This window comes from Nycticebus coucang, chromosome 16, assembly GCF_027406575.1.
Source record: "Nycticebus coucang isolate mNycCou1 chromosome 16, mNycCou1.pri, whole genome shotgun sequence".
In the NCBI taxonomy this organism is placed as follows: Eukaryota; Metazoa; Chordata; class Mammalia; order Primates; family Lorisidae; genus Nycticebus; species Nycticebus coucang.
This window is the reverse complement of record NC_069795.1, coordinates 74,132,276-74,155,850: the sequence shown is the minus strand read 5'-3', so window position 1 is coordinate 74,155,850 and position 23,575 is coordinate 74,132,276. Positions and strand designations below refer to the sequence as shown.

General features: G+C 41.2%; 1 protein-coding gene across 26 annotated transcripts in view; it reads right to left on the bottom strand.

Annotated features, from left to right (window-relative positions):
• The window catches only part of KALRN (kalirin RhoGEF kinase), a 744,321-nt gene that overhangs the window by 296,801 nt on the left and 423,945 nt on the right, over window positions 1-23,575 (bottom strand). For all 26 annotated transcript variants that reach the window (XR_008374862.1, XM_053564450.1, XM_053564452.1 and 23 more), the window contains 3 exons: window positions 17,161-17,356; window positions 8,297-8,463; window positions 1,018-1,137 (listed from right to left, as the gene is read on the bottom strand). Coding sequence is in view for 25 of the 26 variants with exons in the window: in XM_053564450.1 (XP_053420425.1) it covers window positions 1,018-1,137; window positions 8,297-8,463; window positions 17,161-17,356 (483 nt within the window). In the remaining variant the exon portion in view is untranslated. The remainder of the gene's footprint in view (window positions 1-1,017; window positions 1,138-8,296; window positions 8,464-17,160; window positions 17,357-23,575) is intronic.

The window sequence follows — 23,575 nt, the reverse complement described above, 5'->3', positions numbered from 1 at the left end:
TGGCAAGCAATCAGTTGGATTACTGCATAAAAAGATATAGGCACAGATACTTTTTTATTATTTCACTATCATTGTTACACAGAATTCTCATTAACAATCTTTTTTGTTTTTAGAAGGTAACATCTTTGCAATTCTTCCCCACTCCTAAGTGGGTTGAATTCTATACTGAACAAGTAATGAGTGTCTTTGAAGTTCTCACTCTTTATCTCTTTTCCCATTGGTACTGAACTTATTTTATTTTTAATATAGTTCCCATGTCCTATTTCTTACTCTTCTTCCCACAACATTCTCAAGTAATCAGTTCAAGTCTCTTTGGGAAGGAGAATGTCCTAGCAGAAAGGACAATTAAAAGTAATTAAAGCAAAACAGAATTTATATTAGGTTATCATAAATGAAGTTTTATTTTAAAAAAGCCTTTTTAAAAGTCCCTGTTGGTGAATTTCTTCTGGTTGCAGCTTATTCTTTAAACATGACTTCTACTGGCATTACTGAACAACTGGTTTTGAACTATCCAGTGCTCTCTGCTCCAGCGCTCATTAACCTTGTTAAAAGGCAGATGCTGACAAGAGTATCCAAGTGGTACACATAAACCAAAGGTTTAAAAATAGGATCCTAATTTACTAATGACTTTTGTACTGGTTTGTCCAGAATTCTCAGTGATTTAACTGGAAGTGAATGACTTCTAGCCTTTTCGCTTCACATTTCCTCATATGGTACGAGTCTACAATGTATCAAAATCACAAGGTACCACTGGCCTTAGTTCTGATAATTAAGGAAGATTCTATTTGTACCCTGATACTGTCTTCTAGTAGCTGGCCTCTGGGGGTGAGGATGAACCCCTGCCATTTGCTTCCCCATCAACTCTTAGCTAATAAGGAGGCTCCCTGGACCATCCCACTAGAAAAAGTAAGGGCTTCTCCACCCGAGGGAATGCCCACACCTCTGGGAATCACACCCTGTCTGGGGAGCAGAGCAGAAAGGGGAGGAGAGGATGGAGCAGCCAGATTTGGGTGTTACCTCGATGGCCAACTGGAACTGCTCGTGTTCCCGCTGCAGCTGCTCTGCTTCAGACAAAGAGCTGGCATTGACCAGGCTGGCATTGAGCATTGACTCTCCATTGCGGATCCATCCCAGGACCTAGGGAGTCGGGATAATCACACAGGTCAGTGGTCTCTCATAGGCATTTCAGTCAGAGAGCTCCCTATCCTTTATCCTCCATTGGAGAGAGGACAGGAATGATCTGGATCATTAAAATGATCATCTCTTCAATCTTACCAAGTATCCTGTACCATAAGGAACTCTTTTTCTTTCTTTTCTTCTTCTTTTTTTTCTTTTTTCTAAAACAGTCTCTGTTGACCTAGGCTGTAATGCCATGCAGTCAGCCTAACTCACAGCAACCTCAAACTCCTGGGCTTAAGTGATCCTCCTGCCTCAGGCTCCTGAGTAGCTGGGACTACAGGCACCAGCTAGAACACCTGACTAATTTTCCTATTTTTACTAGAGATAATGTCCTGCTTTGGATTAGGCTTCTCTCAAATGCCTGAGTTCAAGGAGTCCTCCCACCTCGGTCTCCCAGCTTGCCAGGATTACAGGTGTGAGCCACCGTGCCTAGTAGAAGTACTTACTTTTTATGTACCAGACTTCATTCCCAGCTCCTATCTTATTTTCTCCCCTCATCTCGCCTTGGTCCCAATTTCCTTACTCATTTAACCATTACTTAATCTGGTTATATGTATGTCTAAAGTTCCTTCTGGAACATAAAAAGGTATAAATAAATAAATTCCATCTGTTGGTATCACTTTTTATTTTTATTTTTTTATTGTTGGGGATTCATTGAGGGTACAATAAGCCAGGTTACACTGATTGCAATTGTTAGGCAAAGTCCCTCTTGCAATCATGTCTTGCCCCCATAAAGTGTGACACACACCAAGGCCCCACCCCCCCCTTCTGCTTCCTATTTTTAAAGACTCAATTCAAATAATAATAACTTATGGGAATTTCCTGAACCTAATTACTCCTGCCAAAAACATTCACTTCCTCATCTGGTTCAAAGGTTCCACTTTGTATGTGCCACCTTTATGGCACTCGCTATAGGCTGTCTGGTTCAGTTACTTCAACCTATATTTCATCTCCTCTTTAGAACATAAACTTTCTGAAGTCTGGGGTGATATATTAGTCACACTTTAATCTCACATAGTACCTAGCACAGTATCTTGCATATAATGGGTGTGGTGTAGTAATGTTTTCAAAGTAACGGAGAATGCCCAGCTCACACCTAAACAATGGGTCCTGCCTTCTATACCTTGCAAAATAGCCAAGAGTAGACAGGTTTAAGCTTCATTAGTTTAAAAAAAAAAAAAAAGGATAAAGGAGAAAGAAAACAAACAAAATAGCATGAATAATCCATACATTGGATCATCCAAAAAAAAAAAGGGAGAATAAGTTATAATTGACTTAAATTATTTAGAAATTATGCCTAGGCTGAACACAGTTTATATCTGACCTTAATGCAGTGGTTCTCAATCTTCCTAATGCTGCAACCCTTTAATACAGTTCCTGTGGGTCACGACCCACAGGTTGAGAACTGCTGCCTTAATGAGTACTGGAGGAAAGAAAACTCAGCTAGGGACTACTAGGATAAAAGAAGAAACAGCTGATTCTGTCTAGACAGTTCTAGATGAAGAAGAGATGTGGCAATTATCCAGAGAACAGAGTCAGCATAAATAATCCAACTGGAAAATTAGACTCTGAAAGCCTACCTGGTGTCTGGTCACCAGAACTTTGCCAATATGTTCTTTATTAGGGAGTCTGAGAGTTTGCTTGGAGAGGAAATAAAAATTCTTCTGAAATTTCAAGATCAGTACACATCATCCGTTACCGCATGCCAAAGGAGAAGACACCACAATTTGTTTCAGATGTGCTTTCCGATTTTTCTCCCCTCAACTTTCTCACGCTGAACAATCAGAAAACACTTAGCCTAGTCTCCTGCTCCATCACTCTCATAGGCATTTCTCAAATGTCATCCCTGGGTGGAAAACAACTGATGCCTTATTGTGCACAGATAACATCAAGGCATAAATCCCCCTGACGCTATGCTATTTGGATTGAGATATTAATTCATAGCCAGGCTGGAAGATTGTGGATGAGATACCAATCTGTAAAGCAATTAGTTTCAGGAAATAACTGCTCAGAGTGTTCATGTGAAATCCCTGTTGTCACTGGGAGACAGTGGATGGCTGGCTAGAAGTGATAATGATTTCACAAAGTTGCCTGGAAGCTTGGGTGCATACATTCATAGGTTGCATGCCCAAATGCTACATGATGCCCCTCCTTCCATGATTCATTGCATTCTGGTTAGTTTTGGAGATTCATTTGAGGGTGTCAGAGAATCATCTTATCCATGTGTACCACAAATCAATGCTTATGGGACAATCTGACTTCCTTTAGGCTCCTGAGTTTTGCTAGAGTATTTTTCTCTCATTAGCCAACTGAAAACATCAGTTATAGCTATGGTGGCAGGGATCTCCACTTATCAGCTTTTCCATTTAAAAATGTCATGGACTTCAGTACCTACTTCTTTTATTAACTCACACCATCCTTGTTCATTTTTATCTCAAATGCTTTTATAAAGGCATTCCAAGACATTAGAGTTGGAGATTTTATTGCAGGAAGATAAAAATACATCGTGGTTTATATACAGGGCTTACATCCAAGGTGGGACTGATCCCCAAAACGAGCCAGTCCTGAAAGCAGAACTGGCATAGTACAGGAAGAATATTTGGCTGTGTTACTCACCTGGCAAAAATCACTAAACCCCTCGGAACCTCAATTTTCTCATCTGTAAAATAAGGATACAGTACTTCCCCCTTCTGCATTACACAGTTGACAACATACTGTAAAATGTGAAGTCTGATGACTATGATTGTGTTGGTGGTGATTTTTATTTTGGAGCAAAGAGCTAGGTAACACTATGACCTACATTTATACCTTTCTTAATCAGAAGAGCAAAAGATAGAATATTCAGCTTTATTTCAGAATTGATTTTTTATTTTTTTGTTTTGTTTTGTTCTTTGAAAACAGGGTTTCATTCTGTCACTCAGGCCGAAGTACAATAGTGCAACTATAACTCACTGCAGCCTCTAATTCCAGGGGTCAAGTGATCTTCCTGCCTCACCTTCTCCAGTAGCTACAGGCAAGTGCCACCATGCCTGGCTAAACTTTTTATTTTCTATTTTGTAGAGATGAGGTCCAGCTATATTGCCCGGGCTGATCTCGGACTTCCGGCCTCAAGTGATCGATCCTCTTGCCTTGGCTTCCCAAAGGGCAGGATTATGGGGGTGAGCCACCACACCCAGCTATTCCAGTATGAGCTGATTCTTCATATTGTAATGTAGGTTCCTTAGCTATTTTGATGATCCTTGGTATAATTTTCCATTACTGGTATATTTTATTTTCCTGGTTCATAAAAGTGGTTATTCTTCTGTGAGCATCCAAATGGGTGCAGGTAGTAGAAGAAATATCATCAATTAAAATGAGAAAATGCCAATTTTACTAATCCTGAGTTGTGTGACCTTGGCAATATCATTTAAAGTCTCTAATGTCTCTAAGGCTCAGTTTTTTCCTCTGTGAAATGTGAATGCTTTCCTTGCCTAAGGCACAGGGGAAAATGAAATAAAATAATTAATGTAAAAGTATTTTTCAAACCATAAAATGAACATTCACATTGATCAATCATTTTAAGCAACAATTTACACTATAAGTGAAATAATCTTTAAGGGTCATTTCTAGCTCTAACATTCCACACGTCTTTCAAAATTCAAAGAGTCTGAAATTGACATCCATAGGATATCACAGAAAATTGGGCACTGGGGTGGTGAGGCCTACACCCAGCAAGGCCTCTACCACTCTTTTTTTTTTTTTTTTTTTTTTTTTTTTGTGATTTTTTTGGCAGAGGCTGGGTTTGAACCTGCCACCTCTGGCATATGGGACCGGCGCCCTACTCCTTGAGCCATAGGCGCTGCCCAGGATATCACAGAAAATTAAACAGGAATGAAGAATTAAAAGAATACCACTGTTCATCTTTTTACATAAAGTCCTATATAATCCCTCAGAAAGAAAATCAGTTGGACTAATCAATTTCATTTGTTTAAATACTTGAAAATAATTTTCAGTCTATTGTCCATGCCTTCCTTGCTCTTCATGGATTCCATTTATTATAATTTTGGTAAAACTACATTTAAGGACAGGATAGCCACATGGTCAAATCTAGATCTTCATACACTTTAATAACATAGCTATATTATAATACATTATTGTTCTCTTTCTGTCCCCACTAATGGCATTTCCATTAAGGTGTCCTTTTTCTTTTCTTTTGTAAGAATATATTCAAAAGAGAAACTCTCAGGCTAGCTAGTGTCTAAACTTAGCCTCATGATCAATACTGACATCTAAATTAACTCTACTTTTCCAAGTGTCAACAGCTTCCAAATCAATATTTCCTGCTTCACTAATTTCCATCAAACACAAATGCCTTCTCTGAAACTGGAGCAGAGGACTCCCTGAAGAAAGAATCTACACTGACAAGGAAAACAAGTCTGTCTAATAAGGCATGGTGGCTTAACCAAGCATCAGTCCCTTGATACCTTAAAGCGCTGCTGCCCTCTGCAAAGGCCTTTGTAGGTTTCCTGAGAATCTGACCTGAACAATCTTGTACAGTCTTGAACTACAATTCCACTGTGTGTCATTCTCATCATGGTAAAGATAAGGAATTTTCCACCCCTGCAGAAGAATTTTCTGTCCTCCAACTCATTAAGTTATGGATAAATGGGAATGTATATAGGTATAGTGTACCCTGGATTATTCATTATAGACAGTGTACTTTCCCTGTTGACAAACTATTTATCATCTTATATAGAATGTATTCTTGGAGAAAGAAAATTCATTTCCATTTTAACATCAGCCATGAAAAAGAGAATTAGGGACCTGATTCTACTAAGATGCTGGAGAAAATAAATACATAAAAAACTGGGAACAAAAGAAAAATTAATATATTTCATTTCAAAGTCAAATAGGAATAATTCTTCTGTTATCTGTTTTGTTCAGATGTTCATGCTTGTCATCTTCACAGACGGAAACAACCAAGCATGAACAGCAGAGGATGACCTGCCGGAGCCCTGTTAACATCAGGCAGGTACCACTTCCTCTATCATATAGGCCAGGCCTGCTCCTCTTTTCTCAGACATGAGAAACAAGGCCAGGAAAACCTCAGACTCTATTCTTTTAATTTAATTTTTGATTTTTTAGTTGATACATAAAAATTATATATAGTTATGGGATACATGTGATATTTCAATATATGTATGTGTGGTGATCAAATCAAGGTACCTGGGATTATCATCACCTGAAACATTTATCATTTATTTGTGTTGGGAATACTAAAATTCCTTTCTCCTAGCTATTTTGAAATATGCAATGAATTGTTAATTACAGTCACCCTCTTGTACTATGGAACACTAGAACTTATTCCTCCTATCTAATAGTAATTTTGTACCCATTAACCAACCTCTCCCTGTCCTCTCCTCACTCCCTACCCTTCCCAGCCTCTGGTAACCACTAATTTCACTCTACTTTTATAATATCAACTCTTCTAGCTCACACATTTGAGTGAGAACATGCAGCATTTGTCTTTCTGTGCCCGTCTTATTTCACCGGGTATAAGGTTGGAAGGCTTCTTTCTATTTCTCTTAGAAACCCATGGTAGGAACCTGTTCTTTTAAGATGACATCATAAATGAAAACATATTTTTCATATGAAAAGAAAGTGAGATTGTAATTACTAAGTTTCAGTATGTATGTATGTGTGTATATATTCATTACTGTTACGGGCCTGCTAGGATTTCCACCATGTCTCTATGAAAAACATTTCTCTCTAGAGATCCAGGTGTGATCCCAGTGTAACTCAGCAGAAAACCACTAGGATGGCAGCCCTGTAATATGTCCTTGCTTGGGGTTCAGTGATTTAGTCTATGTCAAATATAGATCTTTATTTAGCATGGTGTGTTTTGGCTGAGCACCAGTTGGAAGAGAAGGGGAGTGGAGAAGGTAAATTTGTCCACTATAATATATAACAATATGATAGCTAAGGCATAGGCATTAGCAAGAAATAGAAGGGATCAAGCAATAGTTAAACAAAATGTAACATTTTTTGCTCTTGTGCTAAATTAATAAACTTAAACACTCCAGCATTATGAACCTATAATTTTCTGAAAGAAAAAATAGCTGTACAGCCACTGTATGTACCAACAAAATTTTTAAAAGAAAAAGATGTTTTTCTGCTGAGGATACTTTGGGTAGACTCTGCCTAGAGGAAGCAGGGGGTAGAGCTGCTTGAGAGAATGAAAAGCAGAAAAGGGCAGCAGCTGAAGTGATATGGCACCTGCCCCTCCTGAACCGAAGAGTGCGGTCTTTCCTCAGGGTAACTGCTCTAAGTTTTAGAGGCCTCGTCTGTACAACTGGAAGAATATCTACTTCAAAGAATGGTTGTGAGGACTGAGATGCATATAACAGGAACACAGCACTCAGCACTCAATAAATGGAACTATTATTATACTTTTACTTCTTTGATCCCCTCTTTGTCCAAATGGGTAATCACAACAATTATCTCCTTAGTTTGTTCATAATATAAATATGTAATGTTTTTTAAATGTGACATTGGTCATTGGGTATAGGTTCCTAGAGATTTAGGTATGTCCTTTACAAAATGCCTAGCATAATGCCTATACAGATAAGAATTATTTTTTCTTTTTTAAAATCAACTTTAATGGGGAAAACATTTTCTTGTAAAACCACACACACACTGGAAATAATGATACTCCCTGTTAACTGTGGGTCAGGTACTGTACTAGACACAAAGGTGCCCCATATTAAACAACCTGACTCTAAAACCCTGAATATGTTCACTGATAAAGGATTTGTATCTCCCGTGGACTGCTGGACAGGATTATGGATAAAAAGAAAATAGATTCAATGATTGAAGACAACTTGGAAAGCTCTGGAATGGACTGTTATGTGAGAAAGAAATAATGTACTTTTAGTCTGACACATGGTACCACTGGGCCTATTATAGCAGCCAAGCTTTCAGACCCTAATCCAGCTAGTCCTTACGTATTTTCTAAATGCTGGTTACTTAAAGGACTACACCTGTGGCTCTGCATGCCTACCCCCATACCAGAAGCAGGTTGCAGGCCTGGTTCATCTGGCTGAGAAGCCCAGGCAGACAGTGGAAGGGCCAGGCTCACCTGTTTCACCTCGGCCTGCAGGTGCCGAAGCTGCAGGCACTGCTCTAGCCGCTTATGGGTCTGCTCCGCGTTGAGCTCCAACTCATGCTGCTTCTCATGGAGAAACTCCAGTAGCTCTTGTACCTGGGCTGCCAGATCAATGTCTTTTTCACAGATCAACTCAATTCCTGATTTTGAAAATGCAAACAATTAAAAACCAGGTAGTACCATAAAGAGTACATGTCTTTCCATATGCATAAGAAAAGTAGAATTCGGAAATAGCTGTTGTCGGTATGTTCCCAATCTCTATATATTCCTGTGTGAACTTAAACAGATCACCATAATGGGCCTTTGTTTGGGATGCCAACTCCTTTGTATTAACCGATTCTTGCCTGGGATTTACTTTTCAACAGATGACCAGTTCTTTATTATCAACTGGAATTAGAAACAGAGGAGGTTCTCTACACCTCCACCCTTAGAAAAGACAGCAGCCAGAAATTCCTGCCAGAGGATTTGCCAACATCCAGAATATTCATAAGCAAGCTTCGGGAGCATATTGGAAAATACAATACCAGACCAAAAAGGCTCTCTCAAAGATGTCAAAGAGTGTCTGCCAAAAATGCTTTCTTTTAGCTGGTCAGATACATAGTATCTTATCCTTAGATGGTTAAGTCCACTCTGAGTAGCTGGGCAGTGATGATTTTATTAGCCGACTACTTATATCCCCTAAAAAAGGAATCTTAGAAATACATGTAGCTCTCATATGTTTATCAAACACAGGTAAACACACCCAATAAACATACCCCAGTGATACTACAGGGATATCGAGTGCTTATCCATTTAGAAAAACCAACATGTTAAAGTTGGGCCCACACAAGAAGAGTTTGTGTCTCGTTTTTCTGATTCACAGCAATTAGTAAGCCCAGTCAGTCACTGACAAGTGTTATCAATGTTAATGGATAAAGCATCCAACATTAATAAACTGCCAACCATCTGACCTATAATGGGAGCCCCAGAGTCAGTATCTGCCAGCTGGAAGCTGTGGCGCCATTCCTTGTCTCCCACCCTCACTTTTTCTGTACCCATCTCCCTGTTCGCCAAGTGTAGAGGTATACACACATTTTCTCATAGCAAGTATAGAGGTATACACACATTTTCTTGTAGCAAGTATAGAGGTATACACACATTTTCTCGTTCACCACTCCAGCCCTCCTATTTATAATTATCACCAGCAGGCCCAAGGCAGGCTTCCTGAAATGGATTTCTACTTCATAAAGTGTCATTAAAAACCCTGAGACAGAGAAAAGGAACTGCCTTAGTTCTCAAAGTCCCTCTCTTTGCTAGTGACTTGAATTTGACTCCTTCCTTAGCTCTCAAAGACTACATGGAAAGTGCATGTTACTGTTACTTTGTAACAGTACCAAGCTAGAATCCTCAACTGGGGAAAGTTAACCTAGTTAATATTTTACATACCTACCTAGTTCATAAGCTTTCTAACTCAATGATGCATTTAAAATACCCATCGTATACACATATAAACATGGATCATGGCTCCTTAGTCCTGTGGCTTTCCTGGTTCCTAACTCTCACCTTAAAATATCAACTTTCTGTCCTCTTACATTCACCCCGTCTTGGTCCCTGTCTCTGATTTGATACAAGTTATGACCCGTGTTTCTGGATTTGGATTGTCTACCTATTGCTGATTTAGCCTTGCTCAGATCTTTGGCTTTGGGAAAATCCTATCTCCGGATTGCTTGAGTCCACCTGACTCTGCAGCTTTCTGATCCCTGAGCCCACCTGACTCTGCAGCTTCTTAGTTCTGTCCAAATCCTTTCCCTGGCTCCTCATCCTGTCATCTGTGATCCAATGCATCTGTGGTCCTGATGGTGACACCTTGTCTGAGATGCTAAAGAACATCATCCCAATCAACAATGGGGTTCAGACTCAAAAGCCTGGCAGAGAAGTCGCCAATGGGTAGTGTGATTCCCTGGGGATCAAACCCAAAGGAGCCCACCAACCTCAACATGTGGCCATCTAAAAAACAGATCCCCTTTGGGAAGACTTCCTCATCATTCTGACTCACACTGTCAGAAATTAATCATCACCACCACCAACACACCTGCAGTATATAGTCGGGGGAGTATAAGGAAAATCTGTACATGCTAGGGGAAATTCATTTCTGGAGGCAAAAATAGTGCTTTATATAAGGACAATATGGGAGAGTGGGAACATTTTTTCTGGTGTTACATGGTAATAATTTCAGTATCTTTTCATGTTTATTTTTTCTGTCAGTTTCATAATTCTAAGACCCAGCTCCCAAAATATCTGTGGAAGACAGAGAAAAGAACGGCTTGTTCTTTTGGCAGCCAACTCCCTGTAGTTACTATTTTCAATTACCAAGGAGATGAGGTAGAGCATCTCCTTGACTGAAATAAAAAATAATACAAAAATTTCTACCTCTGCGGTGCTTGGCATAGTGGGATGACCCCTGACCCTAAGTTTTCTTTCTGGAAATATAATTTAAAATCCCTCTGCAGAAGTAGAAGATGTTGCTCACGTCCAGTCACAGTGTGGACTTACTCAGCACGTCTCTAGGGTTCAGGATGTGCAACTTGGGCAGAGTATCTTTCCACGTGAACATCACATAAACGAGCCCGCTAAGCCTGGTAACTTATCAAAGAGGCCAGCCACCTGCCAAGGACATCATCCAGCACAGGTTCTCAGCCTCCCAGCCTCCCGCTCTCTCGGGTGCATTTTCACCTAATTCATTTGACACTGTTTTATGTGAGGCTGAACACAGGAAACAAAATGGATGAAGATGATGCTTCTTGCACCTCTGCCATCCTCAGCAACGCATCATCTGAGGATGAAGTAAATGGGAGGAATGTGAAGATTCACTCCAGCTGCACCTAGGAGACAGAAACTATCCTTCTCTCCCACTGCCCCCAAACACATGGACAAGAGTCACAGCTAAACCCAGGCAGCCGAAAGCATCCGTCAATCAGCAGCAAGGAGAGTTTCCTAGTGTTGACATTACTACACTCAGTCTAATCATAGACTTAACTGTCTTTCTTAGGAGCTCTCAGAAATGCAAAAAGACACGTTTCTTCTTTCCATCATGTAGGGAAATATATTCATAATTAAACAGCCTGTCAGGTCCCTTTTAACAAGCCATATTGAGGTTTTTTTCTGTTGTGCCCCCACAACATCCTGTGCCCACATCCCATCAGAATACTTCCACCGAGGTGGTTCCTCATCAGCTTGTCCATATTCTCCCAGGAATGCAGGCTCCCTGAGGCGAGGGCCACATTGGTCATATTCATTTCTGCCACTTCAGGCCCTACCATGATGCTTTACTCATGTATCACTCAATAATCACCTGATCAATGAATAAATGGTCCTCTTCAGGGAAAGTACCTGAGAGCTCTGGGGAAGAGACAGGCTCAGGTTTGCTCTGCAACCCATTAACAGTGAGTCTGGGCTCCCTGCCCTCTCTGAGCCTAGGTTTCCTCATCTGTCAAATGGGAAGCACAACAATGACTTCTCAGGGGATGTTGTGAGACCTAAGAGATATATAGTATATACAGTGTTTGGCATCTAGTAGGGCCAAAATATTCATTTTCCCATGTTTTCCTTCCCATTAAGAAAATGACAAAGAATATATTTTTGATTACTGATGGACAATGGAATGGCTTGCATGAGTGGTAAATATAAAATCTCACTGACAGGCCTTTATGTACTTGTTCAGTGTGTGTTGCTGGAAACTATGGTGGCTTAAAGCATATTAGACCAGTGCGCTTAACCCTAGTTTACATTAATTCATCTGGAGAATTTTTTAAAATCTCCATTTCCTGACCACCCCCAGACCAATAACATCAGAATCTCTGTGGCTGGGACCCAGTCATCAGTAAGTCTTAAAGTTCCCATGGTGATTCCAACATGCAACCAAGATTATGAACACTGGATAAAACGGCACAATGACCAGCCACCCAGGAACATAGAGATTCCTTACGCCATGCTCAGTTACCAGAAGGCTCTGCACTGATGTTTATTTAGGACTAAAAGCCACAGCTAACACTAATGTTAGTTTGTTTGCCTTTGCTGCCAGGTGGGGCCCCCACATTACTTCAAAGAGAGGTGGCTGTGGTCTAGGGTAGGATTTGGGCATTAACTATCTGTGTGTTCCTGAAATATGTTTCTGCCTAAGATAGAAAACATCTTTCTTTTCTCCTACGCTCTCCACTCCTCTGTGTCACTCCTGGTTCTATATAACACCTGATTCAGAAATTACAAAGTCATCTAATCAGGTTTTTAGATCAGTGTTCTCAACTTTGGCTGTACCTTAAAATCATCTGGGAAGTGTTTTTAAAAGCTGGGCCCACTCCAGACCAATTAATTATGACTACCTGAGGGGTGGGGCCCAGACATTGGTATTTTTAAGAAGTTCCCTAGATGATTCTAAATAAGCAGCCAGGCTGAGAGCCATTATTTTACATCAAGGTTCCTTCCCACTCCTCTCAGCCCCACCCAGTCCACATTCCTAGTAACCCCAGAGTACCTGCCATTTGAAAAAAACACAGGCATTTTTATCTTCCCTTTTTTGACACCAGTAAAATTATTTATGATCCATTATTTTTACCTACATATGCTCCACCCACGCTGATATTAAGTTCTGATTCATTCAGCAAACATTACTGAGAACTTGCCAGCTGCAAGACATAATCACTCTGCTAGATACCGGGAATGTGAAGAGAAGAAAAACAAACCCTGATTATCAACCAGTGTGCCGCAGCACACGGGTGTACCCTCAGAGGATCTTAGGTGTGCTGAGAAAATTTTTAAAGACCATTAATTAAATTATTTTCCAAAGAAGTTCAGAGCACAGTAAGTATATGTATTTTTTTACTCCTTTTTTCGATAAACATAATTTAAGTGTGCCATGGAAATTTACAGCTTCAAGCATGCTATGGGGTAAAAAAAAAAAAAAAAAGAAGTTGATAAACACCGTGTTAGAGAAACTAAAGAAACATTACCCCAACAGAATGTAGTCTGTGCTAGAATACGAGCATAAAATGCAACAGAACCTCCGTAGCTGTCCACCTCCCTACACCGATCACCTCCTTCAGCTGACTTAATTTCACAGACCAGACAGGCACCACGTGCGTGTATCAGAACAGTAGGCGTAGGTCCTTACGTTGTTACCTCCATGTAGTGACTGGCTGTTACAGTCCGTTGGGTGGTCAACTTACAGAGGTTGTACCGTACAGGAGGTGTCACTTTCCGTGCTCCTGTATCATCCTACTGCATCCTCACAATGACGATGGCACAATGACCAGCCACCCAGAATATGATAAATATTCTCATGATCATCATTTTCCAGAGGAAGGTGAGGTTTAGGGAGATTTGGTAACGTTCAGGGGCACTAGATAGTAAGAAGTGCGGCCAGGATTTCAACTCAGGAATTCCTCTCATATCTATATTCTCATCTCTATGCTCAAGGAGACGAGTGATCTCCACGAAATTTACTTTAAGAATTTATTTCTAAACATCGGAACTGGGTTCTTCTCAGGCACAGAACATTTTAACTAACATAGCCATAGACTCCAGAGATTTTTCACTTGAAAACCTTGCATAAAGGGAGAACTTGATGCTTTGATTAAACCAGAAAAAGCAACATATTCAAAGGATAAGTAGCTCTTATCTTATTGCTAAGGATAAGTCACATGGCCAGATCTCACTGGAGAGAAGACCTATGGCATAGCCAATGAAGCAGTTAGGCTGAATCATGGAACGTGATAACCAATAAATTTAGAAATCAAGGCCTACCTGCCACATTAGCCTAAAGACGACACTGAAGTCTACAAAGAAAAGGGACTTCCAAAGTTATACTGTTCATTGGTGTTAGAACTGGACCTTGAATTCAGTTAGCACATTTTCCCTAATTTGGCTCTTTCCAGAAAAACCTTCTACCTCCCCACTTGAGGCTCAAATACGTAGTGAAGAAAGAACAATGAACAAATTAAGAAATTACTCCTTGTTTCTCTATTCCTGAGGCTGATGTTGACTTAAGTAAGGGCTTTTTCCTTTGGTTAGCATTGTTGGGACATTCAAGGGATTTAGTAGAACCTGGCTCGATTTTATAAACTTCACGCTTAAAAATAAGCATATAAAATTTCCTACTTCCATTTGCCACTATAAAGTCAAATCATAAACCGTTAATTAATTTAGCATGGTGGGCCAAATACCAACAAATATCACTTGTGTAAATTTTCCTTTTTCTAAGACAACTGTTTATTTTACATTTAGTCTAAGTCTAGTTCATTAGACAAACAAGCATTGTAAAGGGCCAAGCCTTTCATTGCCTCTGTCCTGTGTCTATGAAGTCCTATATCCCTTGGCCATGGTGCACACAGTTTGAGGCCTATTGCAGGCCCACCCTTCATCCCACCCCCAGCTCCAGCTCTGGTGTGGCTCTGCCCTTCACTTCCTTGAGCCAAGAGTTAGGCTAGTTGCCTCTCTGTGGGACTAGGCATTCAGCCATAGACAGAGTGAGCTTTCCTGGACCCCCTAAATTCATAACCGTTGAGCCTCATGAACTATGTCAGACTGAATAGCCAGCTACGGTAGAAGCAGGGAGCAGCCAGCCTCAGCAGACGGGGCTGGAGAGGCCAAGCAAACCTCTTTTGACAAAGCTCATTTCTAGCACAGGATACTGTGGGGATTGGCAGCCCATCTGCCTGGGGATATTGTCACCCACTCAGCCCTCATGGTTTCAGTGAACGCCAAGCACAGCACCCCCAGTTACAAGCAGTCCTCAGGGGCTTCCAGCTCTCAGCAGTTTTTATGTTGCCATGGATACTTGGCTCTTGGGACACAGGTTGGTTTGTGCAAGGTCATGTCAGCACTCTGGGAGTGAGTGTGGCAGGTCTCCAGCTGGATGAGACTCTTTCCTGCTAGGCACATGCGCTTTGAGACATGAAGCGTGAGCATCCCTGCTCAGCGTCTGTGCACAGCCTCTCTCCCAAGTTCCATGTCTGCCTTCTCTCACGGTTCCCAGTTTCAGCTGCATATCCAGCTATGGCAAACATTGTGAGGGTAAGCTACAGGGCTAAACCCTGAGCCCAGATGAGATTCTCAGTCGCCGAGAAAGGACTGTGGTTTCCCCACTTCCCTAACAAGGCTCTGACGAGGTACAGCCCATGTCCTAGAACACTGCTTCTCAACTTTAATGTACACACGATTAACCTGGAGATTTTGTTAACATGCAGATTCAGATTCACAAATGTGGGGTAAAGCTCCCAAGTGATGCTGGATCTGAAGTCGAGGGCCCATCCTGAGTACACGGTCCCAGGTGAGTGGAGCGTCAGAATCATCTGGAGGGCTCGGTGCACCACAGACTGCTGGACCTCAGGCCTCACCCCAAGAGATTCTAATGTGACAGGTTCTAGCACTGGGTCTTCAGACTCACAGTTCAAGTAAGTTCTCAGGTGATGCTAATGCTGCTGATCTGGAGACCACACTTTGAGACCCACGGTCTATAGAAGTCAGCTGCTGAGATTTAATTAGCATAATAAAAAGCCATGGTTCTCAACCCTGGCTGCACAGTTAAATCGACTGAGGTGCTTTCTGCTGTTTTCCAAGTCTCATTCAGAGGTAGTTAAAGCAAAATGTCTGGGCATAGGGCCTGGGCATTGTTGCTTTTTAAAAAATCCCCAGATAGATGCAGGTGAGTAGCCTTTCCTGGGACTGTGCAGAGGACAAGCTGCACACCTGTGAACAGCTCTGAGTATTAGGGAGTTTGTGCATAGCATAAATGAAAATCCAAGGACAGATCATGCTGAGAAAAATGAACAGAATTTACAGATTTTTCTTTCTCTGGTTAGGAATGAAGTTCTTTTGAATGCTGGTATTTACTCCTTTAGGTCATTAAAAAATAAAAATAAAAAACAAACCAAAACCAGAGTACCCTGAGGTTGAGTGTGATTGCTAAGGCCCCGACATTTGCAGGGTTTTACCATCCTTCATAATTAGCAGGGATGTAGCCCAAATGTGTTTTAAAGAGTTGATGGCCTTGGCTTCTGCCTGCCTTGTCCTGGAAAGGAGGGTAATGGGCTAGGGTAGGTGATGGAATACACTCCCCTGATATGTCACCAGACAAGTGACTTCTGTTTTTCTGGACCAGCTGTACTCAGGGTCCAATGGGGACTATCTCCAGTTCTAACATCAAAGGCCATTGTGGAAAGTGGCAGGTATAACAGTAAGGGCTTACTCGTTTGTTGTATAAATTTTGAATAAATCTTGAGCAGGAAAAGAAGTTAAATCTGAGTAACTCAGCCATGTTTTCCTGAGAAGTTATAAAGTTATATGACCTTGCCATAAATTTTTATCAGCACTGCTTATACTTACCCACAGACCAATGATGAAAAATTGAGGACTATGAGAGGCAAGAACAGAAGACAAGGAGATAACTGGGGAATGTGTGCTCGAAGCAGGATGGGGAACAGAATGGAAGATAGCTGTACTTTGGAATATAGCTCACACGGATAGCTAACTGCTATGGGTTTTTTTCCAGGCCACCGTTTAAAAAAAATCAGTGCTAATTTTTGTCATTGGCACTCTCATTCTCTCTGCAGTACCAGGAGACCCTGGCCCTAGTCCCATCTTCACCACACCCCAAATGGGCAACCTTGGACAAGCTATTTCAGCTCTCATGCCTTCTGGTTGTTGTGTTTTTTTTTTGTTTGTTTGTTTGTCTGTTTGTTTTAAGTGGAGGTAAAAATCTCTATTCTTTGTATCTATAGAAATAAAATGAGCAAATGAGGTGGAAGTGCTCCTTGGAGGCTGGCTGGAATTCTTCCCCACAGGAGAGTGACAGAAGCACCCACCTGAGGCCTGGACCTCCATGATGTACTGGTGCAGGTCCTGGCCCTGCTGGATGACCTCAAAGGTCATGTTGTTCATGGCTAGCTTCCGCTCTGTGTGGCGCTGCAGCCGCTGCTCTGCCAGGGTCAGATCCTCTGTGTTGAAGTCATTCATCTGCCGGAGAAGGTCCTCATTCCAGGCGTCTAGCTCTGCTGTCACCTGCGGGGGAACCACCATCATCAGTACAGGCTCCCTGGGTCCATGAAGAGACTGTGAGGCTGAAGCTCACGATTCCAAGCCTTATTCACTAACCCACCCTTAGATTAGTCCCTGCTTCACATCTCTGACCCTTACACTATATTTGGGCAACACTGCCATGAACCGGCATATACACACCCTTAAAAGTGCTCTCTCTCTGTTTCAATGACTATAGCAACAGCAAAAGAATAGCAGCAAAAGTTTATATGAAGAATTTTGATTTATAAAGGTTTTGCATACTCCATGACATTCAATCCCCACAATAACTCAGTGAAGCAGACATGGTTGAGATCTCCAGATCTGTCTTTCAACAGAGGAAGCCGACCCTCTCTCAGACAGAGGGAATGACTGACCCTGCTAGGGAGGCGCAAAGCTTTGGGTATAGTTCAGTTCTACTGACTACAAAGATTGTCTATGATCTCACACTGTGGCTCCAAAACAACTTTATAGTTGTAATTAGTCTTCAAAAATTAAGTAGTGAGTCTATTTCAGAAAGAGAGGGCTAGAGAGTTCTGGTGAATGACCCAAGGTTACATCATCAGTTAAAGAGCTGGTGTACGTCAGACCTAGAAGTCCTGATCCCTTTCTTGTTTTCCATTGTGCAGAATTCTTTCCCTCTATGACACATTTGGATACAGCTAATACCTGCAAATAGTGACTGGACAAGGTTGTACATATAGTATACCTCTAGAAATTCAAACATTATAATCAATTGAAAGGCATTAAAGATCATAAAGGAGACTGAAGCATATAATGAATGGAAACATCACCCTAACATCTCTTTGCTGACTATTTATTGCTCTGCACATTAGCTAATACGGTCTACTCTTAGCTCTCTGCAAATAGAGGCTAAATCCTACACTTTGGTTACGATTTCTACACAGAGATCTCACCTACAGAATGCAGAAGCACCTAATTAGAAAATAACTCCCTCTCATATGTGAATCAAAATTAAAACATTTAAATTGTGGTTTTCAGATATGTTATCTTGTGTTGTCCTCATAGCAGCCCTGTAAAGGCAGTAGCATGGGTACCGCCATCCTCTTTTTCCAGAAGAGGAAATGGACATGCCACCCCTGGTCACACGTTTGTGGTGTGGTCCAGGCAGTCTAACACATATCCCAGAGCCCTAGTTGAGAGGTTTTCATTACCCTGGGTCTCATCCCAGCTCACACACGGCATGCCCTTCCCAGTAACCAAAGACTGCTGCTCCAGGAGCATAGGGGTCAAAGGGAAATAGAAGATGTACCGAGGCAAGCGGGAGCAGGGCTACTACATCTCACACTGGGACCATGCCTGCTGGGATGGGAAAGCCAGGCAGTCCTTCACAAGGGGCTGCTGCCTGGGTTGTAGGATTTCATTTTTGTCTAAATAGTAAGACCTTTCTTCAAGCAAAATAAAACAGATCAAAGTGTAGCTGCTTTCTCTGAAGCAGAGATCTTTGAAAGTACTATCCTCCCTGCCCCAGGTTCTCACTTCACGCCCCTACATCTTTTCAGGTCCACTCAGGGATCTGTGGAGCCCAGCAGGAAAACCCAGTAACCACTTATTGTGGGAAGTCCTGAGGGTCTGGGGACCAGTAGGTTAGCAGGCAAAACAGGTTTCTATTATAGCCTCATCTCTGAAAAGTGACTGACTTTCCCTAACTAGAGAGAGGGGTGAGACTGAGGGGAATAGAGAGAGAATTTAGAGCAGTGTTTTTCAAACTTTTTTTATCTCACGGCACACTTGAACCCCATAGTTCAACTTCCATGGCATACCAATTATGTTGATTTAAAAAAGGGTAAAAAAAATACTTGCTGTGCTTTGGACTTCTTCCAAAAATAATTTCATTAATTATCTTTAAAAATTTTTGTTGCACACCTAAGATCTGTGCCGTGGCACACCAGTTGAAAATCACTGCTTTCGAGAATGAATAGTTCTCCATAGTCTGTATAGGACTAGGTCTATAACTATCTTTTTCCTAACTGTATTTTAAAATTTAAAGTATAATTTATATACAATAATATACACATAGTTTAAGCATTCAGTCCTATAATTCTTGGCAATTTTATAGGGCTGTGTATCGATCATCAAAAACAAACTACTGGACCTTTCTGTCACTCTAGGAGTCTACTACTGTCCCCCCTTTCCAATCCGTACCCACCCCACCCCCACTCCCCAACCAGGTACCATTCTCTGATTTCTGTCATTGTTGATGTGGTTTTGCCTACTCCTGAATTTCGTACAAATGAAATCATACAATATGTAATTTTGTATGGCGCTCTTTTGCTCCACATGCCGTATTTAAGATTCACCCACGCTGCTGTGTGCCTCAGTAGTGCACTCCTTGCTACAGCTAAGTAGTATTCTGCAGGGTGCGTATTACCACAATCTGTCTATCCATCCTCCTACCAACGAACTTTAGAGTTGTTTCTAGTGGTTGGCTATTACAAATAGGAGTGGTGTAAAAGTTCTTATACAAGTCTTTCTGTGGACATCAGTTTTCATTGCTTTTGAGTAATTACGTAGGGGTGGAAATATGTCCAGGATCCTATATCTGGTGTTCCTATATTCTTTCCTCCCCTCTCCTTACCCTCCTTCACTCTTTTCATCTGATACCGTTAAGTTGAAGAACCCAGCTCTCTTGTGAAGCCTGAAGAATGAGAATTTCTAGGGGCTCCTTCACAGAACGCCTGAGCCCTGAGGCTACTCTCCCTGGGTCCACATGCTCTTCACTCTGCGTCAGGCCCTCCCTCCTCATTTGTATGTTTTTAATATTTACTGGAGTCTAAATTATTCTCTTTCCTATGTATTTTCTGTTTCTTCAAGGACTGTTTTTTAACTGAGTTCCTCCTCTCCTTCTTTCTGGCAAGTTACAACAAGGGTCGTTTTTGTTTTTTTAAGAAAAATATTTTGTTTTCAACTCAGAAGCTTGCCTGGCTGTCAATAAATAAACCTGGCTTTTCAGCCTCACATCTTGTTTCTGTTATGATCCCATCAGTTAGCTCCTTGCTGGCCCCGAGAGCTGACTGTCCACTCCAGCCTCCTTCCCATTCTGATGGCTCTGAAATGCCCATGACCTTCCTCCCATTCTGCTCAAGCCCTGATGGCCCTTCAGAGTAAACTGTCTGGTACTAAGAGTTTCACAACAACCTTCAGACCCAGAAGTCTTTCTCTGGATTATCTATAACATGGGACATGGGGTGGTTTGCTGATATGGAGACAAAACCATGAAAAGAAAAACCTACACCAGATTCAATCCCATTTGGAGAGAATGTGTTCAGGCCAGAAACTAGCGCCTGAACCCAGTGAATGAAAGATGGAACACACAGTCCTCAGATAGCACTGCACTTTCAGTCAACCTATCTTGCTAGCTCCATCTCAGGTGCTGGTCTGCTCAGTTTCCGTCTTGGCTCTGGTGGCCTCTGTCTCCTTCAGTCTCCTGAATTACTTGGTGTGTTAGGATAGGATGACCTCCTGGAGAAATAGATTGGCAATATTTCTATTCTAAAAATTGTCTAGGCTAGAGACACAGCAATAAGAAAAATCAGAGAAGGAGCTAAAAAGAAATTTAGAAAGGATAAGAGGCAGTGGGAAATGGGGAGGCTCATTTCGAAAAGAAAGCCCAAGAATTTCCTGTCAGATAAAATGCACCAAATCCAGTATTCAGCTGCCAAAAAATGCTCTATGGGAGTTGCTTTAGCAGCCACTTTGGGCTCTGTTCAAAGAGAACCCTTTCTGTTGGTTCTTCCCATTTTCTGAATCTTCCCAAGTACTTTGGTGTAGAGAAAGAAAACTTTAGTCCCTATTCCCCGAATGTTTTCTGTATCTGCCTGAATCAAAACTTACCTGCCCTTTTTCCTCCCACTACCTAGGGTCTGACCCCTCAACTTCACCCTTTATCACCTGCAACACTGAAAATCTCATTGTGTATTTCTTTCTTCACATCATTTTTAGATGCTGTTGATGATCATGATAAAGATGAAGAAATAGTTGAAGGAGACATTTTACTTTGTATTATGCATTTATTATGGGATAGGCGGTGTGTTAAATTGTTTAAATTTCTTTTACCTAATCCTCCTAGAAACTCTGGGAGGAAACAGAAACAGAAAAGTCAAATGGTTTTCCTCATGGTCTCAGAACTGGTAGTGGAAGAACTGAGCGTTCAACTACAGAGCTTGCGCTCTTAACCATGGTGTTACATCAGTAAAGCTGCTCCAAGCACTGATTTCTAGAGATAATCTTCCTTTTACTCTTCTCACTTTAGAAGAGTGCCAGTTTTACCCTTCTGTTTTCTTTTTCCAAAAAAAAAAAAGCCATGATAATGAACTTTTCTCCACTTCACATAAACATTTAAATTAATCATGTATTCACTGAGCAGATCAATAAATTAATTGTGTATCTGTGGCCTTATATAAATGTCGGGCATAATTTATCCTCGTGAGAAAACAAACTGCTTTCCTCTAATAGGATGTTTTTGTTTAGAATTTTTTTTTTATTGTTAAATCATAGCTGTGTACAATAGTGCAATCGCCTGTACCCATTCTAAGATGCACCATAGATGTGGCCCCACCCATTACCCTCCCTCCACCAAAACCTCACCCCTCCCTTGGCCCTTTCCCTATAGTCTTGCGCTATAGTTGGGTTATAGTCTTCATGTGAAAGCTATAATTTAGCTTCATAGTAGGGCTGAGTACATTGGATACTTTTTCTTCCATTCCTGAGTTGTTTAGAATTTTGGTAATTCTTTTTTTCAAAAATTGATCCTGCCAGATTGCTCAGTATAAAGGCAATGTTAACCTATCTAGAATTCTCTGGTTCCCAGGGGCCTTTGTCATGAATCTCAGGAGACACGTTGAGTCTGGTATGGGACTGTAAGCAGAGAGACTAACGTTGCAGAGAGAGATGTGTGACCTGTGCCTTGCATAGGCTGTTTCTCTGTATGACAGAGCAAATGCCTTTTGTTCTCACAGCAGGTGCTCTGCAGAAACACTCAGGAATCTCCTAATATGTATGATCAGTGACAAATTAGGAAAGAAACAACAGAGAAGAATAAGATGGGATGTTTAAGTGCTTAAAATCTAGAGGCAAATATCTATATGTATGTATAGATACGAAAATATATTATGAATGATAACAATGCTGACGACAATGTATTAAGTGCCAGGAGCTTTGCTAACATGTATATGTTAACTCTTTAAAGCCTCATAGCAACCTTACAGGCTGGGGAATATTATCTCATCTCTATTTCTCAGATGAGGAAACCGAGGCCTCAAATGCTTAAGTAACTTGCCTGAGGTCACACAATTAGAACATTTAAACATTTAAATTTCAAACCCAGGTAGTCTAACTCAAAGCACTGCATGCTTGATCAAGGCACTACTGCCTTCAGCAAAGTGATTACATATATTAGTCAGCACTACATATGCTGTATATATATATATTTTTTTTTTTTTTTTGTAGAGACAGAGTTTCACTTTATTGCCCTCAGTAGAGTGCCGTGGCATCACACTGCTCACAGCAACCTCCAACTCCTGGGCTTAGGCGATTCTCTCGCCTCAGCCTCCCAAGCAGCTGGGACTACAGGCGCCCGCCACAACATCTGGCTATTTTTTTGTTGCAGTTTGGCCGGGGCTGGGTTTGAACCCACCACCCTCGGTATATGGGGTCAGTGCCCTGCCCACTGAGCCACAGGTGCTGCCCATATGCTGTATACATTAAAGCTCAGTTTCATCCCACTAATAGTGGGGAGGAAGGGTCTAAGCATTTCATTGTGATGAGAGGCTACTGACATACATGGGCCGTCAACTGCAAAATGACCACTTTGTTTTATGATGTCATTATTTTTATTAAGATGAGAAAAGTGAAAGATAACATTTCTCCACTGGCCTATGAGCAGTGGCTGATAAAGAAAGACATATTGCACTGAAGAGACCATCTCATTGCAAGGGAAGAGCTATTTTACCTATAATGTGTTGATGCAGGTTATTGCCATGAAACTAAAATAAAGCACCAAAGTCATGCACTCCTCTTGCCCAATATAGTATTCTTTTCTGTTAATCCATTTATAAAATGATAAGATTAGTGAATTCCAAAACAGGTTATTTTTAATGCATCATGGTATTTCCCTCTGTTTTGCAAATACATATAGTCTGTCTGAAGAGTTAACATACTTATTTAGTTATTTGAAGACTTTTG